Genomic DNA, 22,592 nt, shown 5'->3' on the forward strand with positions numbered 1-22,592 from the left:
AGTAATATGCAAAATCAAAATGCAATTCTCTGCATCTGTTTTTTGCGTGTGTCAATAACACTGGCAGTGCTGGCAAGTTTCTCACTTTGAAGAAGTTATTGAGGTTTATATTTTAATTATTACTCTTGACTGGAATTTAAAATAAATATATATGTAAGTTCAATCCAAACAAAAGTCTGCATCAAAGTTGATTTGTGTGCAAGAAAAATGAATACATATATGGAGATAGTTTACATTTTCCTTTCTTTTCTTTTTTAGGTGCAGTACTCTTGTCCAGCGTACAAGGATTAGCAATTAATGTTGATCCAGTCCTATATACTTGGCTTATCTACCAACCTCAGAAACGAGCTAGTAGACACGTTCAGCAGGTATGTATTTTTGGAGGGAAAGGAGTTGGGGAGAGGGGAAAAGTTTTTCTTCCATATCTGCCAGTAGTGCATTCTTATTGCACATATTTGTTTTTGATCACTCTGTTCTTTGTAGTTTGCTGCACATATTGTTGATCTTATTTTGAATTATTTAAAATGTTAAGTTTTGCATATTAGAATTTTAATTTCACAACACTTTCATTTATAACCTTTAATTAAAAGAATAGAGTGGTTTTTTGTGGTCACTGTTTAGGATCAGTATTTTGCAACTAGATTTTAACAACGGAGACCTCATAAGCCTCCTGAGTCTGAATGGTGAAACATGTCGTAACCATCTGGGATGGTCTATGAAATAATTGTATAACTTGTTATAAAATCACTTCTCTTATTAATACCCATTTTAACAGGAGATCAACCATACAGTTCAGAACTTGACATAAGTGAATGCTGTAACATATTGTGTATATAATGTCAAAAAACATATTTGCATATGAAGTGCTTGGAAACGATACAAGGAGTTAAGGCTGTGGGTATGTGTGGCACAGTGTTTTCTTTGACTTATTCTTGACCTTAACTTTCGTGCCCCGTACTCCTGACCTGGAAAAAAGACAGGTTTTGCCTGATTTTAAACTTATTTTTAACTGCTGTTTGTCAGAGCAGAAGAATGTCATAATTGATCAAACTAGTGGTCTGTGTAGTCTGATGTTCCGTCTCAGTTATAAGCGGTTAATTATTAAGTGGCCAAGAAAGAATCCTTTGATATTTGTCTCATATATATGTCTTATAGAACACTGTGCGCAGCAGAGAAGTTTCATACTGGGCGCTTGAAGTGGGAGGATTAATGTGAACTGTAAACATGCCTGTTTCTTGTGTGTAAATGATCTTGTTAGGTAGTAATTGTCAAACATTAATTTGAGTCCCATTAAGCTCATTCTGCACCAGAACCATCTGAAAAACTTCCAATGTGTGAATTGCTGCTTTATTGTTTTAATAACTTTATGCTGTTTTTAAATGTGTTGAATTGTTCTTCATTCCTGAATCATAACTGGAGCAGCACAACATTTCCTGCTATATCTCTTTTTAAAAACAGACCATTTATTTACTTTTGCAATACTGTTATGTATCCTTCCAAAATGTAATTGAGCCTGGTTATTTCAAATGTTCATATAAAAGTCTTTCCTTAACATTAATTGTATATAATCAGCTCTTAGTGCCTCCTCTTTTGATTGCCCTTGTATACTGAGTGACTAAAAAGGTTTAGCAACTACATTAGGAAACGTATTCGTCCATGGTTTTGATCACCAGTAGCAAAAATTTTAACCAAATTTTGACTACGTGGTTATTTTGTAATTTGTGTCATTACCTTATACAGCCTTCTAATATTTTTTGTGATCTATTTCTGATTAAAATTACTGTATCACATTTCTAATGTTATTAGCATTTAGAGTTGCTTAGTCACTTGAAGTGATTTTAATTAATTAACTTATAAACCTAGCTGTCAACATCATACTAGTTTCACTGTTAACATAACTGTGATAGACTGCACATAATAATAAAAATTACAGTGTCTGTAGTAGTTGTGAAGAAATTTTATTTGAAAAGTATACCTTAACCAAAGACTTCTTTATGTAACTGTAATTGTCCTAGGATAAGGGTTCTAGTCAAAGTTATAGCCTTTTATATTACTTACTGGGAAAAGTTTAGCTTGTTTCCGTAGTCTAATTTGTATAACAAAACACACATGCGCTGTACAACCTTCATAATTTTTGAACGCTTAATGGAACAACTCTAAGACATGATGCTTTCAACCAAGTTATGGCCAAAATGTTATTGCTTGATAAAGGTCTTTTCTTCTTGCAACAGAAGAAAAGAAAGCACATCACTTCAGAAGTTCCTGGTGTCATTCAAAAATCTTAAATGTTAAGATATTTTACATTTTAATGTCTACTCAATGCAATTTTTTGCTCTGCCGTTTTAAGTAAGTCAAAATTGTGAGTTTTATCTGAAAACAGAGTCAGAAAATCTTCCAGTACATTTGTTTCTGTGTATGCATTCAATCAAGTAATAACATTGAGTTCAATAAGTTAAATGAAATTATTAATTTACTTGGGACCACAACTATAGCCATACAAACTTCTGATTGCATAAAGGATAGGGCTGGGATAGTCTGTCTCCCCTCAGAGACAGGTATGCCTTTATGTACCAGAACTCCGTCACATTTGTTTGTCTCTTAACTATTACTGTGGGATTCTTAGGTTCACGACGACAATTTGGTGTACATGTATTTTACATCTTTACTGAAATACTCACTATGTGTAATGTAACTGTGTTGGTGTGGTTTACTCTGAAAGCATGAAAAGTTAGAAATATCAAAACATACTTAACTTTGTAAGCTGGAAATGGCATAGGGCAGAATTAAACATAAAAGTAAATGTGTTTTAACAAAACACATAAATTTTTCCTGATTTTTCCATAAAGCCACACTGTGTTATCTTTAAGATTAACGTGATGAGCCACTAAGAAATGTTAATTCTCTTTGGCCTTACTGAGATTTTATTCAGCTGTCAACAGGACAATGAACGACTGCTGTGTTGGGGTGTGGGGGTACACACAGCCCAGTGAGATCAACCCCTTTTCATTTATTACTGTTACACTCCTGCTGAACCTGCCTCTGTTTGTGCCTTGCTTACCCAGTACCTGATAATTGCAGAACTAGTGTGACAGCCGAGGCCAATATGGTACTTGGTTTGTACAGATGTTACTTCTTTATAGTTTCTCCTCTCCTTTACCCAGCGTGTCCATTTTGTGCAATTAGGTTATAAACTCTTTAACCGTGTTTATGTATTATCTAGTATACTATGCCATATGTCCTGATATGTTCTTAGATGCTGTCTGAAAAATGCGATGAATGATAAATGAGGATTTTAAGTCTGACTAAGGGTAAACACCAAAAGGAGAGAGAAGCTATTTAAATGAAGAGTTACATTTGTCACAATAAACAGTGGATATAAACAGGTTCTTCACATATTTAGGCTAGAAGTAAAAGATTTTAAAATCTTGAGTGTTAAGACTGCAATAAAGTATTTTTGCTGCTTCTGTTAGAAGCAGCAAATTAGAAGAAAACTTTCTAACTTGTTCTTATATGGAATTTTATGTCTTTAGGAACAATACGTATAACAACTGTTTGCAGGAGAAGGGGACTGGACTTAGTGTTTATCTAAAGAAAATATTAGAATTTGGAAATTCACTTAATGTGCAACCCTTCTACATAAGTTATGTTTCTGTGTGGTGTTTAAGTTACAGACATCATTTACCCTCATGTTTATTTTATACTAACTTAAAAAAATGTGAAAATTTGGAAATAGAGCTATCCTTTAAGGCTTCTGCATAATTTTTTTAATACAATGGAATATTCGGTGCCAAATGCTTTCAGTGAATGGCATTGTAGCGTATTATCTTTTTGTTACAAAGTGACGGTGCGTGCCAAAATGTGTCTGCTATTACGTATTGAATAATGATCTGTGGGGTTGGTGTTCTGGCTATACGGTCAGTGCTCTAGGGTAAATGGATGCAAATAGAACTTGTTTTTCTCTGTCCATTTTGAATTTCAGCATGCATCTATAAGTTTTCCATTGTCCCCTTTGAAGCACAGAAACAATCCATGAGGCGCGCTCTCAGTGCTTGAACAAATCTGCAGGTTGCTTTTGAATTTCTCTCATGGCTACTAGAAATACGTGGGGTAGTTCTTAAGTTTCTTTGCTGGAGTGAAAGCATTGTGTAAAAGGAGCCTCTTCTGTATCTGTAGTCTTGTCCATTATTGCCTCTTATCTAATTGGTGATATTGGACATAGGTCAGTATAATGCCATTCTGAGGGACGTAACTGGATTTTAATCATGAGTAGTAACGCTTCTTGTAAACATCATTTGGCAGAAATGAAATAAGAAGTCTATATATACAAAACACAAACAAGCACAGAGCTTTTGTTGCATGCCTTTAATGTCCTTATAGCAATGTTTGTTGCAAGTTTATAGTTTGTAAATTTTCCCAGTAATAATAGAGGAAACTACTGAAACAGTTTGTAGTAAGAAGTATCTATATACTGTATGGTATAATGTGCAGCATGTTTTCTTTAAAAGGTGATACGGCACAGAGACTGCTGCTTATGTTTATAATAGAAATAAAATTAACATCTTTCTTTGAACTGAATTTGAGGTAGACTCTCTAGTTTTCTTATGTGTGAAGTCTGCGAAATTGTATTAGCTGTTACAGTAAGTTGTATGAGGTCTTGCTCAATAAAGAGCCTGTTCCAGTGCTCAGTCACCCTCACGGTAAAAACATGTTTCCCTTCACTCAGAGGGAAGCTCCTGTGTTTCAGTGTGTGCTCATTGCCTCTGGTCCTGTCACTGGGCACCAGTGAAAAAGGGTCTGGATCCATCTTCTTTGCACCCTCCCTGCAGGTATTTTTGTAGATTGATGAGGCCCCCCATGAGCCTTCTCTTCTCCAGGCTGAACAATCCCAGCTCTCTCAGCCTTTCCTCTTGTGGAAGATGCTCTAGTCCCTTAATCATCTTCGTGGCCCTTTGTCACACTCTCTCCAGTATGTCCATGTCTTTCTTGTACTGGGGAGTCCAGAATTAGACCCAGTGCTGAGCAGAGGGGAAGGAACACCTCCCTTGACTTGCTGGCAGTACTTTGTCCAGTGCAGCCCAGTATACCATTCACCTTCTTTGCAGCAAGGCTGCTTTGCTGGCTCTTGTTCAACCTGGTGTCCACCAGGACCTTTTCTGCAAAGCTGCTTTCCAGCTGAGCAGCCCCCAGCATATACTGACACATGAGGTGGCTCCTACCCAGGTGCAGGACTTTGCACTTCTTATTGTTGAACTTCATGAGGTTCCTGTCAGCCCATTTCTCCAGCCTGTCACAGTCCCTCTGGATGGCAGCACAACCTTTTGGTGTATCAGCCACTCCTCTCATTAATGAAGATATTCAACAGGATTGGACTCATTATTGACCCCTGGAGTACATTGCTACTTACTGGAGTTCAACTACATGCTGCTGATGACCACCCTCTGGGCCCAGCCATTCAGCCAGTTTTCAGTCCACTGCCTACTCATCCAGCCCCTGCTTCACAAGCTTCTCCGTGAAGATCTGATGGGAAATAGTGTCAAAGGCCTTACTGAGGTCAAGGTGGATAACATCCACTGCTCTCCCTTCATCTACCAAGTTAGACATTTAATCATAAAATGTTATCAAATTGGTCAACATTGACTTCCACTTGGTGAAACTATGCTGATTACTCCCAGTCATCTTCTTGTTCTTCATATGCCTGGAAGTGGTTTCCAGGATTAGTTCTTCCATCACCTTCGCAAGGACTGAGGTGAGGCCAACTGGAATGTAGTTCCCTGTGTCTTCCTTCTTGAAGATAGAAGTGATATTTGCTTTCTTCCAGTCTTCTGGTACCTCTCCCAATTGCCATGATTGTTCAAAGAACATCAAAAGTGACCTTGAGATGACATCTGCCAGCTCTCTCAGCACTTGTGGGTGCATTCCATCAGGGTCAGTGGACTTACATATGTCTAGTTTGCTTGAGTATTCCCTAACCTGATCCTCTTCCACTGAGGGTATGTCGTCTTGCTCCATCCTTTCCCCCTGGTGTCTGGGAGCTGGCATTCAAGGCTGGGCTTGCTAGTAAAGACTGAGGTGACGAAGGCATTCAGTACTTCAGCCTTTTCCAATAGGAAAAGAAGCTCATGAGTTTTCTGACTTGATATCAATGTGTATGAATGATATATGTGTATCAATGAAATATTTTAGCTCCTTTTGTTAATCTCTTTTGCCCTCCTGCTCCTTTCCTTTTCTCAACTCAAGTGAATGCAATAAGGTAGTTAAGATTGTCTAATACTTACACAATTTATACACATTTTTCAAAAATGTTTTATGTTGATTTAATATCTAACAGTTCTGAATAATATACAAACAGAAGAAAATACAGTTTTTTAGTGTCAGAAAAGGAAGAAAAAACTGTGGATTCGTAACAGGGGACAGGAAGAGGTAAGGAAAAGGTATTTGTTATCATGAGAGTATATTCACCTCATCATCATCTGATGATCCTTCCAGATAATCAGTATAGCAAGTATTACATGCTGCTTTGTCTAGAAAAAGACACTATTGGTAGATCACCTTTCCTGTTGGGAGCACCGTACTGTGCGTAGAGTGTGTAGTAATCAACACCAGAAACCTTTGCCAGCTACTAGGTTAAGAAATAAAAAACCCAGTACACGCAAGACACAGCATATATTATAGGGGCAACAATTGTAGGAATTGATTTTGTTAAGTTAAATTAGTTTATTTTTCAATAATACTGAGCTGAAATAACTTGAGTCTTAGTGCAAAGCAAGGAATAAACTTTACAAATCAAAGTACTGTAGCTTAAAGTTCAAAACATTTTCAAAATCCTCAGTTTTTGACTCGTAAGCTACAGACATCTTAGAGATGTTTTAATTCAGCACCTTCTGAACATCGTGCCTATTAAGATACCTGTTAGTTTAATAAAAAACAAACACAACAACGAGAACTTCCAATGTAATGAAATATATTTTTATTACCACCATTTTTTCAGGAGCTGGTAATAATCCACGAAGTTGGAGCAGCAGATTAAAAAGACATCTTACATTCCCTGGTTGATGATTGATGAACCTATGCTGGAGTTTAAGCAGGGTTTAAAGTGGCACAGAAGTTTGAGTTGATTTTTAAAAAAAAAAATGTTCCTGTATGTGTCAGACAAAATTGGTGTTCATTTTTCAAAAGTAATTTAGTCTGTGTGGATTGCTTTTGTAAAGTGAGCTATGTGTGTAGCAGCAGTAGATGTGTTAGTGTAATACCTGTACCAGTTGCTTACTTGCTGCTTTTTAACAGTTCTTTGACTCAGCATATCTATAATATATGCTTAAACCCCTTGTGGTTTTTTGGTCTGAAAGCCCTGTTGAAAAGATAGGCTCTTTAATGCTTTATGAAAGGTTAATTTGAACAGAATTTGGAAAAGATACCACTATAGAAAGTGACTTCTTATACGTATGCTGTTTACTGCTTGTTAACATTGCCTCCCTATTAAAAAGCAAAACAAAGCTACACTTAGAAGCCTTGTTTCCCGTAATATTTTATTTTGACTATTTTTTGAAGATTTTATCAGATGTGGCTTGTGGCATCGAGGCCTTGTTTCTAGTAATTTTAAAAATATTTTTTTATTATTTTATTTTGACTATTTTTTGAAGATTTTTTTCAGATGTGGCTTATTTTATTGTTGTAATCCAGTAGTGGCTTTCATCTATTTTCTCTTATAAAAGCCCATACACAGATAAGTATTTGAATGGTTTGTTTTCCTTGGTAAAAAAAGTCTTAGCTATACTTTGATATGACACAATCAGGTATGTGGTACTTTTTGCAGTGAATATATAAATGAGTGCATGTAATCTTTTTTTATTTCTCAAATGCACATTACTGTAAAGCCTTCATTGCTTGTCAATACTTCTCTTAGATTACTAATTTCTATGATGAAAATGACTAATTTTCGTGAAGACTAAACTATCAAAAATGTGTACCTACACATATATGTAGATCTATAATATGGCATAATATGTATGGCTGCATATTTCTGTCATTTTCTTTGGCTGTTCTGTACGTATGTGTGTGTTAGTACCTAGGTTAATGAGTATTTCAGTAACAGAGTAGTTAAAAAAACAGCAGTGCAGGGAGAACATCCTTAGTCGTATACAGGAACAGCTAAGGAAAAGATGTTGCACCTCTTCTAGATTCATCATGCTTTAAAGCACTGGAATGTAATACACCTACACGATTCCAGAATCCAAATTTCTCCCTTTTTTTTCATGAATGCGTACACCACAGAAGATTGTGTATCCCAATTCAAAACCAAGAATTTTTCATCAGCTGGGTAGGTAGATTACAGAATTCGTCATTAGCAATTCCATTTTTTCCCTTCAACTTTTTTCTCTACTCATCTTCTCATTTCTCTACCATTACCTTAGGAATTTTACTGTTACAGAATCCTTTGACTGCTTTATGGAAAAAATTGTGAGCTGAGGATATTATCAACTCTTGATGGTATGCTTTGGGCAGTTCTTCATTTGGAGGTCTGCACCAGTGGTCTCTGAAATGTTTGCCTAAGATGAAATGATTTTGCCATCATGACTTGGTCAGTAGACTCATGTAGAACAAGTAATTCCTCTAGTTTGATCGGTCCTGGGATGACTTTTGGAACATTGCAGATCTTTGTATCTTTAAGAGACAAACATTTCTGATAATGAATGGCAATGAATGAATAACACAATGTAAGGGCAAGTTTCAGTACCCAAACTTAAGATTTTTCCATGTTATAGCAAAATTGGCCATTGAGGGTAGAGTAGTGTTGCCCTTTTTTAGTTCCAGTTTTTCTCTTCTACCTTGATAAATAGCAGGAAAGGCTTTGATAAAACAAATGTGCTTCTATGGTAAACATAATTATTTTCTTGGTATGCAAAGATTTCTCAAATTATAATAGGTTTTGATTTCGATATAGTTTGCAGGCCAAAAGCACTGTGTTTATCCCTATGAGGATCTGTCACCTCTTACCCCAAAGAACACAAGTTTTTGAAGGATGTAGGAATAAAGTTACTGCTTACTTACAGAACTAAAGCTACATGGGACTCGAATCTTATGTCTTCTACTTTAAGAGACTCCTTAAAACTGCTGATAGAATGCGTTCATCAGTTCATGAAAATATGGAGGTTCTTGGCTGGCATCAGTTCATCACATAAGTTTGGAAAGATTACAGCTAATCGGTGATTGGTCTTTTATCCCAGCAGAGCACTTTTCTGAGCATAGCTGAAATCCTACCTAAACCAGTCACAGAATTTAATTTGAATTAGCAAGTTCATCTGCCAGGAAAGAAGGTGCTTTTGTGAACCCCAGGGGTTAGGCATGCCTAATACTTTTAATTAGGAATCAATTTAATTTTAGTTCATGTAATTTTATTAATTAATTAGCCTTAATTGAGAACTAGGCCTAATGCCTAGTTTTGTTTGAGCTCTCTGAAGCAATTTAGGTGTGTGCTATTATTAATCTCAGATATCAAAGCAATGAAATGTAACTCTGTAGTCAAGCAGCGATTGTGATTTCCTGATATTAGAACTTGTTGCAAGGTGGGCAAAGTAGATCCTCCTCACTGTTGGAGCTCATTCGGGCACAGATTGGGACAGTCTTGCAGCATAAGGAAATATTCTTCTATCTGGGTTTGGTATCATTTCAAAGATGGCAACCCACGTCTGGGCCGAGGCTTCCGAAGTCATCATTTCACAAGCTAGTGCTTCATTTTTTCTTTCAGTAGTGCTATTTAAATTCCTATCTTGGAATATTCTTTTGCCTTCGGTTTGTTATCAGGGAGGTGACTGTATAGGCATCCCACAAATGAAGGTTATGGGTCTGCTCAGGTGGTCCAATTTTCTTTAGAACACATTTCTCATGTTCAAAGATCTGCCTATGTCTTCTTCAGCCTCACACTCATGGGAAGTTATAATTCAGAAGTAAAGTATTTAATTACCAAAAATTCCAAGTAAAATAAATTATTAATTTATTCTACCTGGGACAAATTTCCACTAGCCCTCTTTACAGGATATTTTAGCTTCAGTTAGTTGGCATATCTCCACATAAATCAGGAATTACTTGGGGCTTGGTATTTTTGGCAGGTTGGTTTTTAGCTATTACTGTTCTGTGCCTTTCGCTGATTTTAGGTCTTTATCATTTCCAAAGTCATTTTGACCGCACAGTATGAAGTAAAATAAAAAATATAATCTGTATCTGTTGATCCATTTACATGCATAAATAGCATATATGTGTATGTCTGTGTTGTGTACACACTTAACTTGGTGTCTAACGTGTTAGATTATTTGTGTTAATAAAACTTAAATTTGGAAAAGGATAGCGTTCCTGTAGGTTTTTTTAGCCACCACTTTAAAAGTTAATTGTAATAATTATACTGGAAAACAAGTAAATTGTATTATTTTGAGTACCATGAATCATTATTAATCTAGAATTCATTACATAATAGCCGCAAAATATTATTGAGTTGATAAAACTGTGGCCAGTATTCTAGAACAGAATCTGATTTTGACTTTTTGTCAACATAACAACCTCATATAATTGTTGCCATAGTTCCACAACTTTATTAAATGTTCTTTTTTTGTCTTCTTCATAACACTACCAGTTAGTAACCATAAAGCTTACATCCCAAGTAAGTGTGTTAAACTTTACTACATATTACTTTATAGCTAGCTTTTTGGATTCTTGTGATGAAATGCTTATGATAACACTTGCCTGCAATGTCTCCTTTCCCATCAGATTCATCTTCTCATACAGCTGTGGGGCTCTTGTCATCTGCTATTTCCCAAGCCACAATTTCCTCATCAGTTTGTGGCTAAAACCCAAATCTTGATGATCCTTTTCCATCTAGTTCAATGTTGATCTTTCATCTTCTGCATTCTTTTAACCAGAAATCTTTTGCCAAAAACCTGACAAGATTGTACTGGGCGTCATCAACAGCAACATCAGGCTTGATTTCAGTGAGCAAAGATGAAACAGCTGTTTCATTGTCCAGATCAGCACTCAAGCACTCAATATTTGGTCATAATTTTTTCCAGCTTTGTCTGGCTGTGATAGCCTTGATGTTTTTCACTATATGACTAGTGGTGTAACTTCTTATTATATTTTGCTGATCCATTTCTTCAGTGGTTCAGAAATAGATGCTGCTTCTTCAGACAGTATTTCTATCCTATTGTCTTCTGTACTGTTTTGTATTGTCTGTGTTCATTTTTCAGAAACTCTTGCTTCACTTTGGCATGCCAATGTTCTTGCAATGTTATGTCCAGAATTGCCAAATCATGGCTCAACAGTTGCTGTGATGGGAAAGCTGCAGATGGCTTTGCCTTCTGAAAGCTTGTATCAGATAAACTGCTAAATTTTGAAAATAAGTGATGTAAACTGTCGGACGAAAGTTTACAAAACCTCAGACTCTCTCTGTGTCCAGCTCTGGAGTCCTCAGCACAGGAAGGACATGGACCTGTTGGAGTGGGTCCAGAGGAGGGCCACAAAGATGATCCGAGGGCTGGAGCACCTCTCCTCTGAAGGCAGGCTGAGAGGGTTGGGGTTGTTCAGCCTGGAGAAGAGAAGGCTCTGGGGAGACCTTATAGCGGCCTTCCAGTACCTGAAGGGGGCCTACAGGAAAGCTGGGGAGGGGCTGTTTGCAAGGGCATGTAGCGATAGGACGAGGGGCAATGGTTTTAAACTAGAGCAGGGTAGGTTTAGATTAGACATTAGGAAGAAGTTCTTTACAATGCAGGTGGTGAGACACTGGAACAGGTTGCCCGTTGCCCAGAGAGGTGGTGGAGGCCCCATCCCTGGAGACATTCAAGGCCAGGCTGGATGAGGCTCTGAGCAACCTGATCTAGTTGAAGATGTCCCTGCTTACTGCAGGGGGCTTGGACTAGGTGACCTTTAAAGGTCCCTTCCAACCCAACACATTCTATGATTCTGTGCATGCAGATAGTATTTCTGTGGTGTAAAACTTGTCTTTTCAAAGCTGATGGGTTTTTTTTTGTTGTTGTTATGGTTAGAGGACACTGAAGTAGCATGTTACTGTATTCCAGGATGACTTTTTAGGGCTTTTGGAGACAAAGCTGATGACTGTATGTTCAGAGGGAGGAGGAGATGAGAGTTCTGTTTGTCATTGACATTAGTATTTTCCTATTAACTTTGCATACCACCGTATATATAAGTTGATTGTTTTCACTGGAGTAGGATTAAATAGTTGATTGTCTTTCACATTTTAATTTACTTTTATAGTGGAAAATAGCGAAGGCGTTTGGAAGTCATTCTCCTTCAATTAAATGATTTTTCTGTTTGTTTTGGGGTTTTGTATGTGTGCACGTGTTGCACGCTGCTTGATTCAGTGATCTGTTTTCTATTGGAGAAAATTTACAAGCACATTGCCTGCCTCACACGAATTTGTTTCCCACAGAGATTCCTAATGCAACGTGTGAGGTTTCTCATTACCCAGCTATATGGATTACATTTTCGCTCCAATACCAACAAAATTAAATTACACAAAAAATGATTAAGATGCAAATAATCCTAATGTCTGATCTTTAGAAAAAAACTTATGTCATCTTTAAATGATAACCCTCTGCAAAATCAATGTTAGAAATATTCTGCTTTTGTCAACTGGGATACATCTACAATGTACGTAGCAGCTAATGCTACAGCAAAATGTTAACAGCCAACTGTACAGCAAAGTTGAGGATCCAATTTTTTTAAATGATTTTGTCTTTTCTAGCTTGTGGAGCCATTTTTGGACCTCCAGTTCCAGAACCCGTGTGGATTAATACATGTCACTCTTTTCTGATCTTAAAATAAGGATGCAGTCCTTCAAACTAGATTTTAATGCCTTCAGTTTTGCTTAACAGTGTCATATTTTGAGCAATTTGTCATTTATTGATATGCTTGAAAGATAAAACAATTCGAAATCCTTAGTGGTCAGAATTAAACTTTATATTTAAAATGTGAGGAACAAATATAATAATGTGTAAATAACAATGCATCTTTTCTTTCGAAGCTTAATGAAGGTTAATAAGTTTCTTTGCAAAAAATTTGGGATCTTCATATCTGGCTAAAATTGTCCAGTTTCCATTAAACATTTAGATAATTATTTTGCTTTGGGGTGATCATCCAGGTTTATTCATATGCATTTTGATTGGTATTGATTTTGATTCATACGCATATTGATTGGTATTGATTTGGTGGTATTTTTAAGTTAATAAGTTAGATTTCACTTTTTTGTAATCATAGAGCTTTTCTTCAGACTAACAGGCCTAACAAAGAATTCCAAGTGCAAGTCTGAATGTAGTGTTACAGAATTTGTTTACAAAATATATATGCTCCAATCATTGTTTCAAGTTGTCTTCCATACTTTTCAAAATATGTAGTTTAAGACATGCTTCTCGTGAGAATTTCATAATTCAATATTAACATGTTTTCGTTGTGAGTGGTTCACGAGGCGCTTCTTTTTCTAGCAGTCTGTAGGAACTGTTCCGCTTGGTGTGTCAGTAACTCGCAAGAAAGAGGATGAAGCATCAGTTGGAAGTGCCCCTTTGGCAAGGCAGCAGTCAAATCAAGCCTCTGAGTATGCCAGCAGTCCTGTCAAAACCAAAACAGTAACAGGTACGTATCAGGACTTAATTGAAGCAAGCCATTCTGCCTTTGCAACTTCCCTCAATAACATGCATCCACAATTGAACATTGTGCAAATACTGGGGAACAACTTCCAGTTTTAAAGAAATAGTCTCCCAGGAAATCACAACTTTTTAAATTAACCATAATCAAATTTGCAATTTTGAAATGTATGTTCAATTTTCTTTTCATTTTTGTTTAGGTACTATCTTTGGGGCCCTGATAGTTTCATGTAACACATTTTCTAAAACAAGATAAAGGAGATGTTTTCAATCGAACATCTGCCATTTGCCTTGATATTTAATATTTTAGTACATAATTTTATCAGACTTTATACACTGTGGTTAATCTCTCTGATTTCAGTCAGTCTGTTCATATTGCTTAGTCTGGCATGTACAGAAGTCAAGATTTGTGCATAAACAGTTAAAATTCACTGTTTTCAAAATCACTTTCCCATAGAAAATGCATTTATTGGCACTTCTGTTTCTGGAGCTCAAGAAATTATTAAATTTAGGAATATATTCTGGCCACTTAAGGGTGCAAAACTTAAACTTTGTAATCACTAATCAAGATGATATGGCTTTCTGGGATTTTCTAGGCTATATATTCTTATAGTACTGTCTGCAAGTAGTAAAGTAGGAGATCTTCCAAAAAAAGCGACTATCCAGCTGAGACTTCTAGTAATCCTTCTGAAATACAGTGAACAAATTCTCTTTTCCTTTGCATTGATGTTTATTTCAAGATAATCATGAAGTACTTCAAGATGTTGTCTGCTGAAACTGAGATTACAACCTTGTCTGTTAGTGGTAGGGTTAATTGTTATTTTGAGGTTAAAAAGGACTAAGCCCAGAAAATCTGTTTGCTGATTATGATGTGGGTTGCCATGTTATCATTGGTAGTAAAATAATTGATTCATTTCAAAGGCTTCTTTCTATTTCACTTGTGAATATCCTTTATTTTTAACGTTTATCCTTTTATATTTACCATTCATTTATGAATTTCCTTTATTTTTGCCTGTAATCAAATCACTGTACTAAGTATATTCTTTTTAACTGTACTTATCACCTGTTCTGCTATATCAACATCGTAAATGATACGTTTTGTTTCTTCTTGAGTTTAATTCTACCTGTGCCTGTCAACAAAGCACAAAGGCGTAATTAATTAGAGAAACTTTTGTGATTTTGAATATTTGATGTTCAAAACCAGCTATTTGCATGAACAGGTGCTAGATTGGTTTGTGTTAATTACCAATTTATAAAAGTATGCATGTAGTTTGCAGAAGTAGCTTTGTACTTTAGTTTTGAAAATTGGTGTCCTAGTCTGGTACGTGCTCAGCTTGGTAGCCAGTTTTGATCTGCAGCCTTTGTTATTCTTCATCTTGAGTATTATTTTTTGTGCAGTAACAGTCACACCAGAATAGTCTACTAAAAGAAAATGTTATTGTTCAAAATCTAGAAATGCCATGAATGTCAGGTTTGCTTTTGTTTTGGGTTTTGTGTGTGAGAGCAGAACTGATAAAACAAAATGATAAATTATAAAGAAGTCCTAAAAGCAAATGAAGGATTTCTGTGCATCTCAACTTCTTCCACTTTTCAATTTGAAGTCAATATCAAGATGTGTTTTCAGTTACTTAGTACAATACACATTGCTGCAAGAATGAAAAGTTCAATTTTAAGTTTCATTAACGTTAGCTACCATTTACTTATTCACTTTATCCAGTAAGTTTAGCCTAAATGCGGTGGTTTTTTGTGACTAAGCAGATTTTTACTTCTCTATAAAACAATTTCATGGCAGAGTTTGATACTAATAAATGAAAGGTGATAGCACTAATTTTCTCAAGAGAACATTGACTAAGCATTTTCTTTTTCGAATGAGAAGCAGTCTTTTGAAGAAATTACTAAATTTGGTTTCTTTAATTATCAACTGTTTAAATTTGTTGAAAAAATGTTACTATTTTTTTAAGTGAAGCTGCATACGTATAGCAGAAGGGTCTATTTTGTTTGTTTTTAAGATGCAGTGTGCCTGACTGCTGGCTTGAAGGCTAGCCGGTGTTTAAAAATATCTACCTATTTGTTACACTCTGGAGATAAAATGCTAGGTGTAAAATGCCTGAAGTATTTGAGATTTGTGTGCAAAAAATGGCGAATAAAAATATAAAATGAATGCCAAAGAGCCAAAGCCTTGTATATTAATGAAATTATTTAAAGGGATGCTATCAGTCTGCTTCAGTAGACCATACAGATTTCCCTTAATTAAAGAAAGAAAGAAGAGCCATGTGCCACTACAGTGCCATGCAGGCTTGTTCTCTGTGTAGCCTCCTGAAACGTCATGCCATGTTAGAAGCTTTTCCTGTAGAGTTCATCTTGTGCCCTGTTTGACGGAATTGGCTTTGCACTGGAAGATTCAGGGGACAACAAAAACTAACACGTATGTCGTGTCACAAAAAAAATAATCTCTGATTACAAAGCCATCAGTTACAGTGGTTAGAAAAGGTTGGATGGATACAAGTGTGAAAGGTGAGATCTTATTCTCAGAGAAGTTTCAGTGGATCCTTCCTTTCACAATTCGTTTCTTTACAGGTATATAACGTGCTGGGATATGGTGAATTGAGTAACCAGTGCCTGTGATTCTTCTCCTTTCTAATTTTTCTGGGTCCTTGCTCCCACAATTTTTTGCTTTGTTTCCTTTCTTTTAATTTCACCTACTTTCTGTCTGAGTTTTCTTTCATTATTTGCCTCACCTTTTTAAACCAGGAATATCACAATGATTATAGGTCTAGGATGTATAATGCTGCAAAGCATTCTAGGTAAAAGGGGCAATGATCCTTGTAAGCCTCACGTTTCTTAATCATCAAGGCTCTAGCTACAGATGCATTAAGTTATCAGACAACTGAGATTCCTACATTGATAAAACCGAGATTCCAACACTGATAGCAAGCACGTATGCATAGTCTTTGCAGATTGAAAGAGCTTGTATCTTAAAATCATGCTATTCAGGTGGTGATTTTGAATTTATCCTTTTCAAGCCTAGCATGGTCTCAGCAGTCGCTCCCTTGAGAACTGCTAGAAACCAACCCTATGTAGTAAATGAGAGCAGTTTGTAATCACAGCTGTAAAATGATTTAAAACATTGATCTTGAGTTCACTTTATTAGTTAATGGCTGCTGAGACCTTGCCAAAAATGAAGCATGGGAAAAGAGCAAAACTACTATTTATATGGTATCTGTCTGTGAAAATCCAAGGTTTCTGTTCTTAAGTCTCAAATTGTAGTTATTTCTAAATCTCCTTAACCACAGAGGCTTCAAAAACAGAGTGAGATAATAGAATATGTAGTTTGAAGTTTGTATGATGTGGCTGTGAACAAGCAAGGTGATAAAGAATATTAAAAAAAAGTATTTACCTCAATTCCTTCATCCACCCACTTCTCCCATTCTCAGCAATTCAGCAGTTCCGTGTTAGTTCAATGAAAAGTGATCTGCAGACCCATAGCTATACATAGAAGTAGCTCTTTTGTGTAGCTCTTATGTCTACATAGCTCTTATGTCTGCATAGTGGCAAAATGATTGCTATATGTGTATGCTGAATTATATGTAGCATACCTATAAAGGAAGATGCGACGGGCTGCAGTAGATGGATAAGGCATTCTTTGAAAGCTGTCCTGTGCACACTATTGAACAACGATTAAAGCCAAAGTGTCTGTTTTCACACATTTAAGATGGTCGCTCATTCATTACTAAAGTAACTTGTAGATTTCTTTCATATCAAGTTACTAAATTATTATAATTATTTTCACTTTCTTTGAAAAATATATTAACATCTTCCATGCATAAAGATGAAATTATTTTGGGGTTGTTCACTTCTTTTTGTACTGCCTCCTAGTGAGGTCTTTTTGCAGCCATTACACTGACATTTAATTTCACCAACATCTACCGTGACATCCAACATTTAGCAGTGCTTGGAAGTAACAATGATATCCCAGGCACAAATTTGATACTGTTTTGTGAGGTATAACCCAGTGCCTGTGGCATCTAAGTTTTCAGCAACAGTAGAAAAGTAGCCTCACACGTGCTCTTTAGTATGAGGAGCGCTTTTAACAGAAGAAGCTACTTTAGAGAGGCCGAAAAGGTTATTGATTTTTTTCTTGCTCAGAATCCTGAAAGTTGACTTTTCTTATAGCCACAGGATAGGTAGGTAAGTAGAATTCAGTGTGTCATGTAGGAAGTCATGAACCTTTCAGCTGGAGTAGGCCCTATAGCCTCTTACAAAGGCACCTTAAAACTAAATGCCTTGTCCTGTAACTGAAACTCCGCTTGTCACATAAAATGTTGCTGATCCCCGTTATGCAACAGCCAGGTATTTGATCATGGTACCGGGGGTGACTGCATTTCAGCCACGTCATCAGTGTACGTTCGGGCATATGACAGCAGGCAAGTGGTTTTCATCACTAGGTCTAGCGCCTGTGACCAGAGATTGCTCCATTTTGTTGTCTGGTGGACAGATGGCGAGGGCATTTGCAAAAGAGAATTAAACAATGGTGGGTTTTGGACAGCGCTTTTCCATAGGCCAGGTTGATCGGGTCCACAGGTCAGAGAGGGCACTGGTCATGTAATTCCACTACAATTTCAGTATTACCATGGAATATCAGTTCCAAATTCAAAGCCAAGAAGAGAATCCGGCATTGTTTCATTCTGCAGGAAGTGTTTAAGTTGTGGGTAAGAGTATGTGCATATGGAGAGAAAGATAGGACACGAAATCATTCCAGTTTGGAAAAATCTCTTGTCTTTTGGAAACACAGACATTTTGTTCTGTGGAACGATTGTTCTTACAGAGAAATAATTGAAGAGTTTTAAAATTTCATAAGTGCTAAGTTACACCTGGTCTACTACTTGTTTCTATTTCAAGCAGATGGAGGATGGTGTCATAACAAGAAAGTTCAAAACTCAGTCTTAGATGGCACTTATATTTTCTGTCCTCTATAAGTGGTCTGATTTCTAATAAGGACAGAGCTCCTGTTGCCAGTTTCTACCTTCTTTACCCTGCTTATTTCTTTTCCCAAAGCTTAGAATCATAGAATCATAGAGTTATTAGGGTTGGAAGGGACCTTAAAGATCATCTAGTTCCAACCTCCCTGCCATGGTCAGGGACATCTCCCACTAGATCAGGTTGCTCAGAGCCCCGTCCAGCCTGGCCTTAAAAACTTCCAGGGATGGGGCTTCCACCACCTCTCTGGGCAACCTGTTCCAGTGTCTCACCACCCTCATGGTGAAGAACTTCTTCCTCACGTCCAGTCTGAATCGTCCCATCTCTAGTTTTAATCCATTCCCTCTAGTCCTACCATTACCCGACATCCTAAAAAGTCCCTCACCAGCTTTCTTGTAGGCCCCCTTAAGATACTGGTAGGCCGCTATAAGGTCTCCTCGGAGCCTTCTTTTCTCCAGGCTGAACAACCCCAACTCTCTCAGACTGTCCTCATAGGAGAGGTGCTCCAGCCCTCTGATCATCCTCGTGGCCCTTCTCTGGACACGTTCCAGCACATCCATATCTCTCTTGTAGTAGGGGCTCCAGAATTGGATGCAATGCTCCAGGTGGGGTCCCACGAGAGTGGAGTAGAGGAGGAGAATCACCTCCCTCGACCTGCTGGCCACGCTTCTCCTGATGCAGCCCAAGATACGGTTGGCTTTCTGGGCTGCTAGTGCACACTGATGGCTCATGTTGAGCCTCTCGTCTACCAGCACCCCCAAGTCCTTTTCTTCAGGGCCGCTCTCAAGCCAGTCACTGCCCAGCCTATATCGGTGCTTGGGATTGCCCAAACCCAGATGGAGGACCTTGCACTTGGTCTTGTTGAACTTCATGATGTTGGCATGGGCCCACCTCTCCAGCCTGTCAAGGTCCCTCTGGATGGCATCCCTTCCCTCCAGCGTGTCAGCCGCCCCACACAGCTTGGTGTTGTTGGCAAACTTGCTGAGGGTGCACTCTGTGCCACTGGCCACGTCGCTGATGAAGATGTTAAACAAGGTCAGTCCCAGTACTGATCCTTGAGGGACTCCACTTGTCACTGGCCTCCACTTGGACATGGACCCATTGACAGCCACTCTTTGGGTGCGGCCGTCAAGCTAGTTCTTTATCCACTGAATTGTCAGTCCATCAAAGCCATATTTTATCAGCTTGGAGACCAGGATGTCATGCGGGACAGTGTCAAAGGCTTTGCTCAGGTCCAGGTAAATGACATCAGTTGCTCTCCCCTTGTCTATTGATGTTGTGACCTTCTCATAGAAGGCCACCAGGTTTGTCAGGCATGATTTGCCCTTGGTGAAGCCATGTTGATTGTACCCAGTCACCTCTTCATTGTTTTTCTGCCTCAGCAGTGCCTCCAGGAGGATCTGCTCCATAATCTTACCAGGCACGGAGGTGAGACTGAATGGCCTATAGTTTCCTGGTTCCTCCTTCTTTCCCTTTTTGAAAATGGCGGTTATGTTTCCCCTTTTCCAGTCAGTGGGGACTTCACCAGACTGCCATGACTTGTAGAAATGTAGTATCATCTTTGAAATATGTATCCTGTCAAATTTGATTTATATTGACCAGCAAATGCAAAAGGAATTAGATGACAAGGAACTAGTTGCATGTATATGCATAGAGTACAGGATTGCATAAGCCTTCTTTCCGTAGGAAAACAGGCAAAGAAAGATCCCCACCTTTCCTTTCAGTCACTTCCTGATATTTGATAGTGTAGATATAGTAACACACTTATAAGTTGGTCTTTACATACTCACTTTAGATGGGAAGTGTTAGTAATTTGATTTTGAAAGCTTTAGTCAAGTAATTCTTTAAATTCCTTCAAAGTATACGCATGAGATACTTCTGAACCACTATTAAGTACTTCTTCATAAAAGTGGAGAAAAGAGGAAGCTTTACATGTAGATATGTCTCTCTTATTTACACCAACTGATGCTGAGTTAATGTTTTCATTTGAGATTTCATCTTAAGTTAATAAACTTTCTATTGAGTATAGTGTGGCAGAATATCACCTGTACTTAGTGAAACTGGATGCAGTTACTGATTTATTTTTTTTTTTCTAAAGTACAACTAGAATGCCAAACTATATTCCTGCTAAAATGAGCTGTTGGAATGCAAAAAACTGGCAAATGTGAGAGAAGTCTGGCTGGTGAGAAATCAATGGATTATCTGAAGTATTTGAATTAGTAGGTTGCTATTTCTGCTCAATGAACTGAATGATTATCGTTTATTCATGCCTGCTATGAAATTTATGACTGATGATTTATTTGGGAGGATGAATGAAATTCAATAGATGCTAAATAGGGATAGTAAAATATAGGAATTTAAATCTCATGCTCATTTACCTAGGGTGCCTGAAAGTACTAGGATTTTTATATTTTTATAAATGGGATTTAGTTCTTGGAAGGATTATTTGAAAGGAATGTCTCCAGGCACAGATGACTTATAGTAACTTTTAAACGGCTGGACAGTCACATACCTATATTGAAAATTAATTACTGTGAGTTTTCATAGCTAGTAAAATGTTTGACTTTTGTGTTATGATGGTGTCATTTCCTCAGTTCAGTGTGTGGATTTTAAAAACATTAGTAACACAAAGGCAATGTAGTATATCAAACCTGCTTTCTGTAGGGAGAAATTCAAAGTTGAGAGAGAGAAAATGGGGTTTTATTTTTAGATTCTATTTAAAAGACTAATGAATGTTCAGTATATTTTTAAAAAAGCAGAAAACTAGGCAGAATTTCTCCTGCATTTACCAGAAAAATTCTTGCAAATCCAAAGGCTGAAATTCTTGCTTCATAGTATAAAATTTCTTTGCAGTGGTAAGTGAGATAAAGATAAATTCAGGCCTGGTCTTTAGATATGAACACACATAGAACATGTTTTTGTAATTACTAATATAGTAGCTCAGTTTTGCCTGTGAAAGGCTGTTACTGATTTGTACGAAAGTGTCAGTCCTTTTTAAATTTTTGTTCCCAGAACTAAATTGGTATTTTTTGCCAGAAATAATGCTGCAATCGTTAAGAATTTGGTGGGAGAAAATGCTGACCATAGCCATTCCCTAGCCAGCCCCCACTTTCACACAGAAAGATCCTTTTAACTTGCACAATAATGTTAATAGCACATTTGTCTTTGTTTACTGACATATGTTTACTCTAGAAAAAGGCATGTTGGGTAAAAAGTCAAAAGCGTCTGTATTTTAACGCTTATTTTGCTGCTAATTCATTGAATGACCATTCTAATTTAGTCACTACACCTCTCTGCTGCCATTTCCCTGGGTGTAAAGGACTTGCTCTGGCTCTGGAGACATTCCAAACCCGCCCGGACGCGTTCCTGTTCAACCTGCTCTGGGTGACCCTGCTCTGGCAGGGGGGTTGGACTAGATGATCTCCAGAGGTCCCTTCCAACACTACCATTCTGTGATTCTGTGACTGTGGCTCAATTATCATCTTGATTGATAAAAGTAATGTTTTATCTGCACTGTTAGTAAAGTAGAATGCAAAACCACTCAAAGTCCAGTAAACAAATTATTTATGAAAGACAGTGCAGTAAGTGGGCAAAGACATTGCGTATTTTTATAAGTGTAAAAGGACTTCCTGCTGTTATTTAAGTTAGTTTTTTATTCTCAAGCATCCTGATGAAGAGTGTAAACTTTTTTTTTACATACAGATCGTCATAGTCTGTCCTTAGAAAAAAAATATCTGTTAAATGAATAATTCAGATACCAGTCATACAGGAATGTGGGCATAGGGAATAGCTTCTCTTATGATAGAGCAAAAATAAAATGTGAATATTTCTGAAACACTTCCGATGGATACCAATGGTTCAGAAAATATTGGTAAATACAGCTTTGAGCTTCACCTAATGCTTTCAGTGACCCTGCTACTTGCATTAACTTTTAATTCTTTTAATTGGTTTGTGGGAAAAAATAGCACATTA

At 37.3% G+C, this 22,592-nt stretch overlaps 1 protein-coding gene across 6 annotated transcripts in view; it reads left to right on the forward strand.

Annotated features, from left to right (window-relative positions):
- VPS13B (vacuolar protein sorting 13 homolog B) overlaps nucleotides 1-22,592 on the forward strand; it is a 479,916-nt gene that overhangs the window by 210,054 nt on the left and 247,270 nt on the right. For 5 of the 6 annotated variants that reach the window (XM_074577514.1, XM_074577516.1, XM_074577511.1 and 2 more), the window contains 2 exons: nucleotides 259-368; nucleotides 13,485-13,632. In XM_074577514.1, the coding sequence (XP_074433615.1) occupies nucleotides 259-368; nucleotides 13,485-13,632 (258 nt within the window). The remainder of the gene's footprint in view (nucleotides 1-258; nucleotides 369-13,484; nucleotides 13,633-22,592) is intronic. The other variant, XM_074577512.1, reaches the window with a different exon arrangement.

The sequence above is a fragment of the Larus michahellis genome, chromosome 2 (genome assembly GCF_964199755.1).
Source record: "Larus michahellis chromosome 2, bLarMic1.1, whole genome shotgun sequence".
NCBI lineage: Eukaryota > Metazoa > Chordata > Aves > Charadriiformes > Laridae > Larus > Larus michahellis.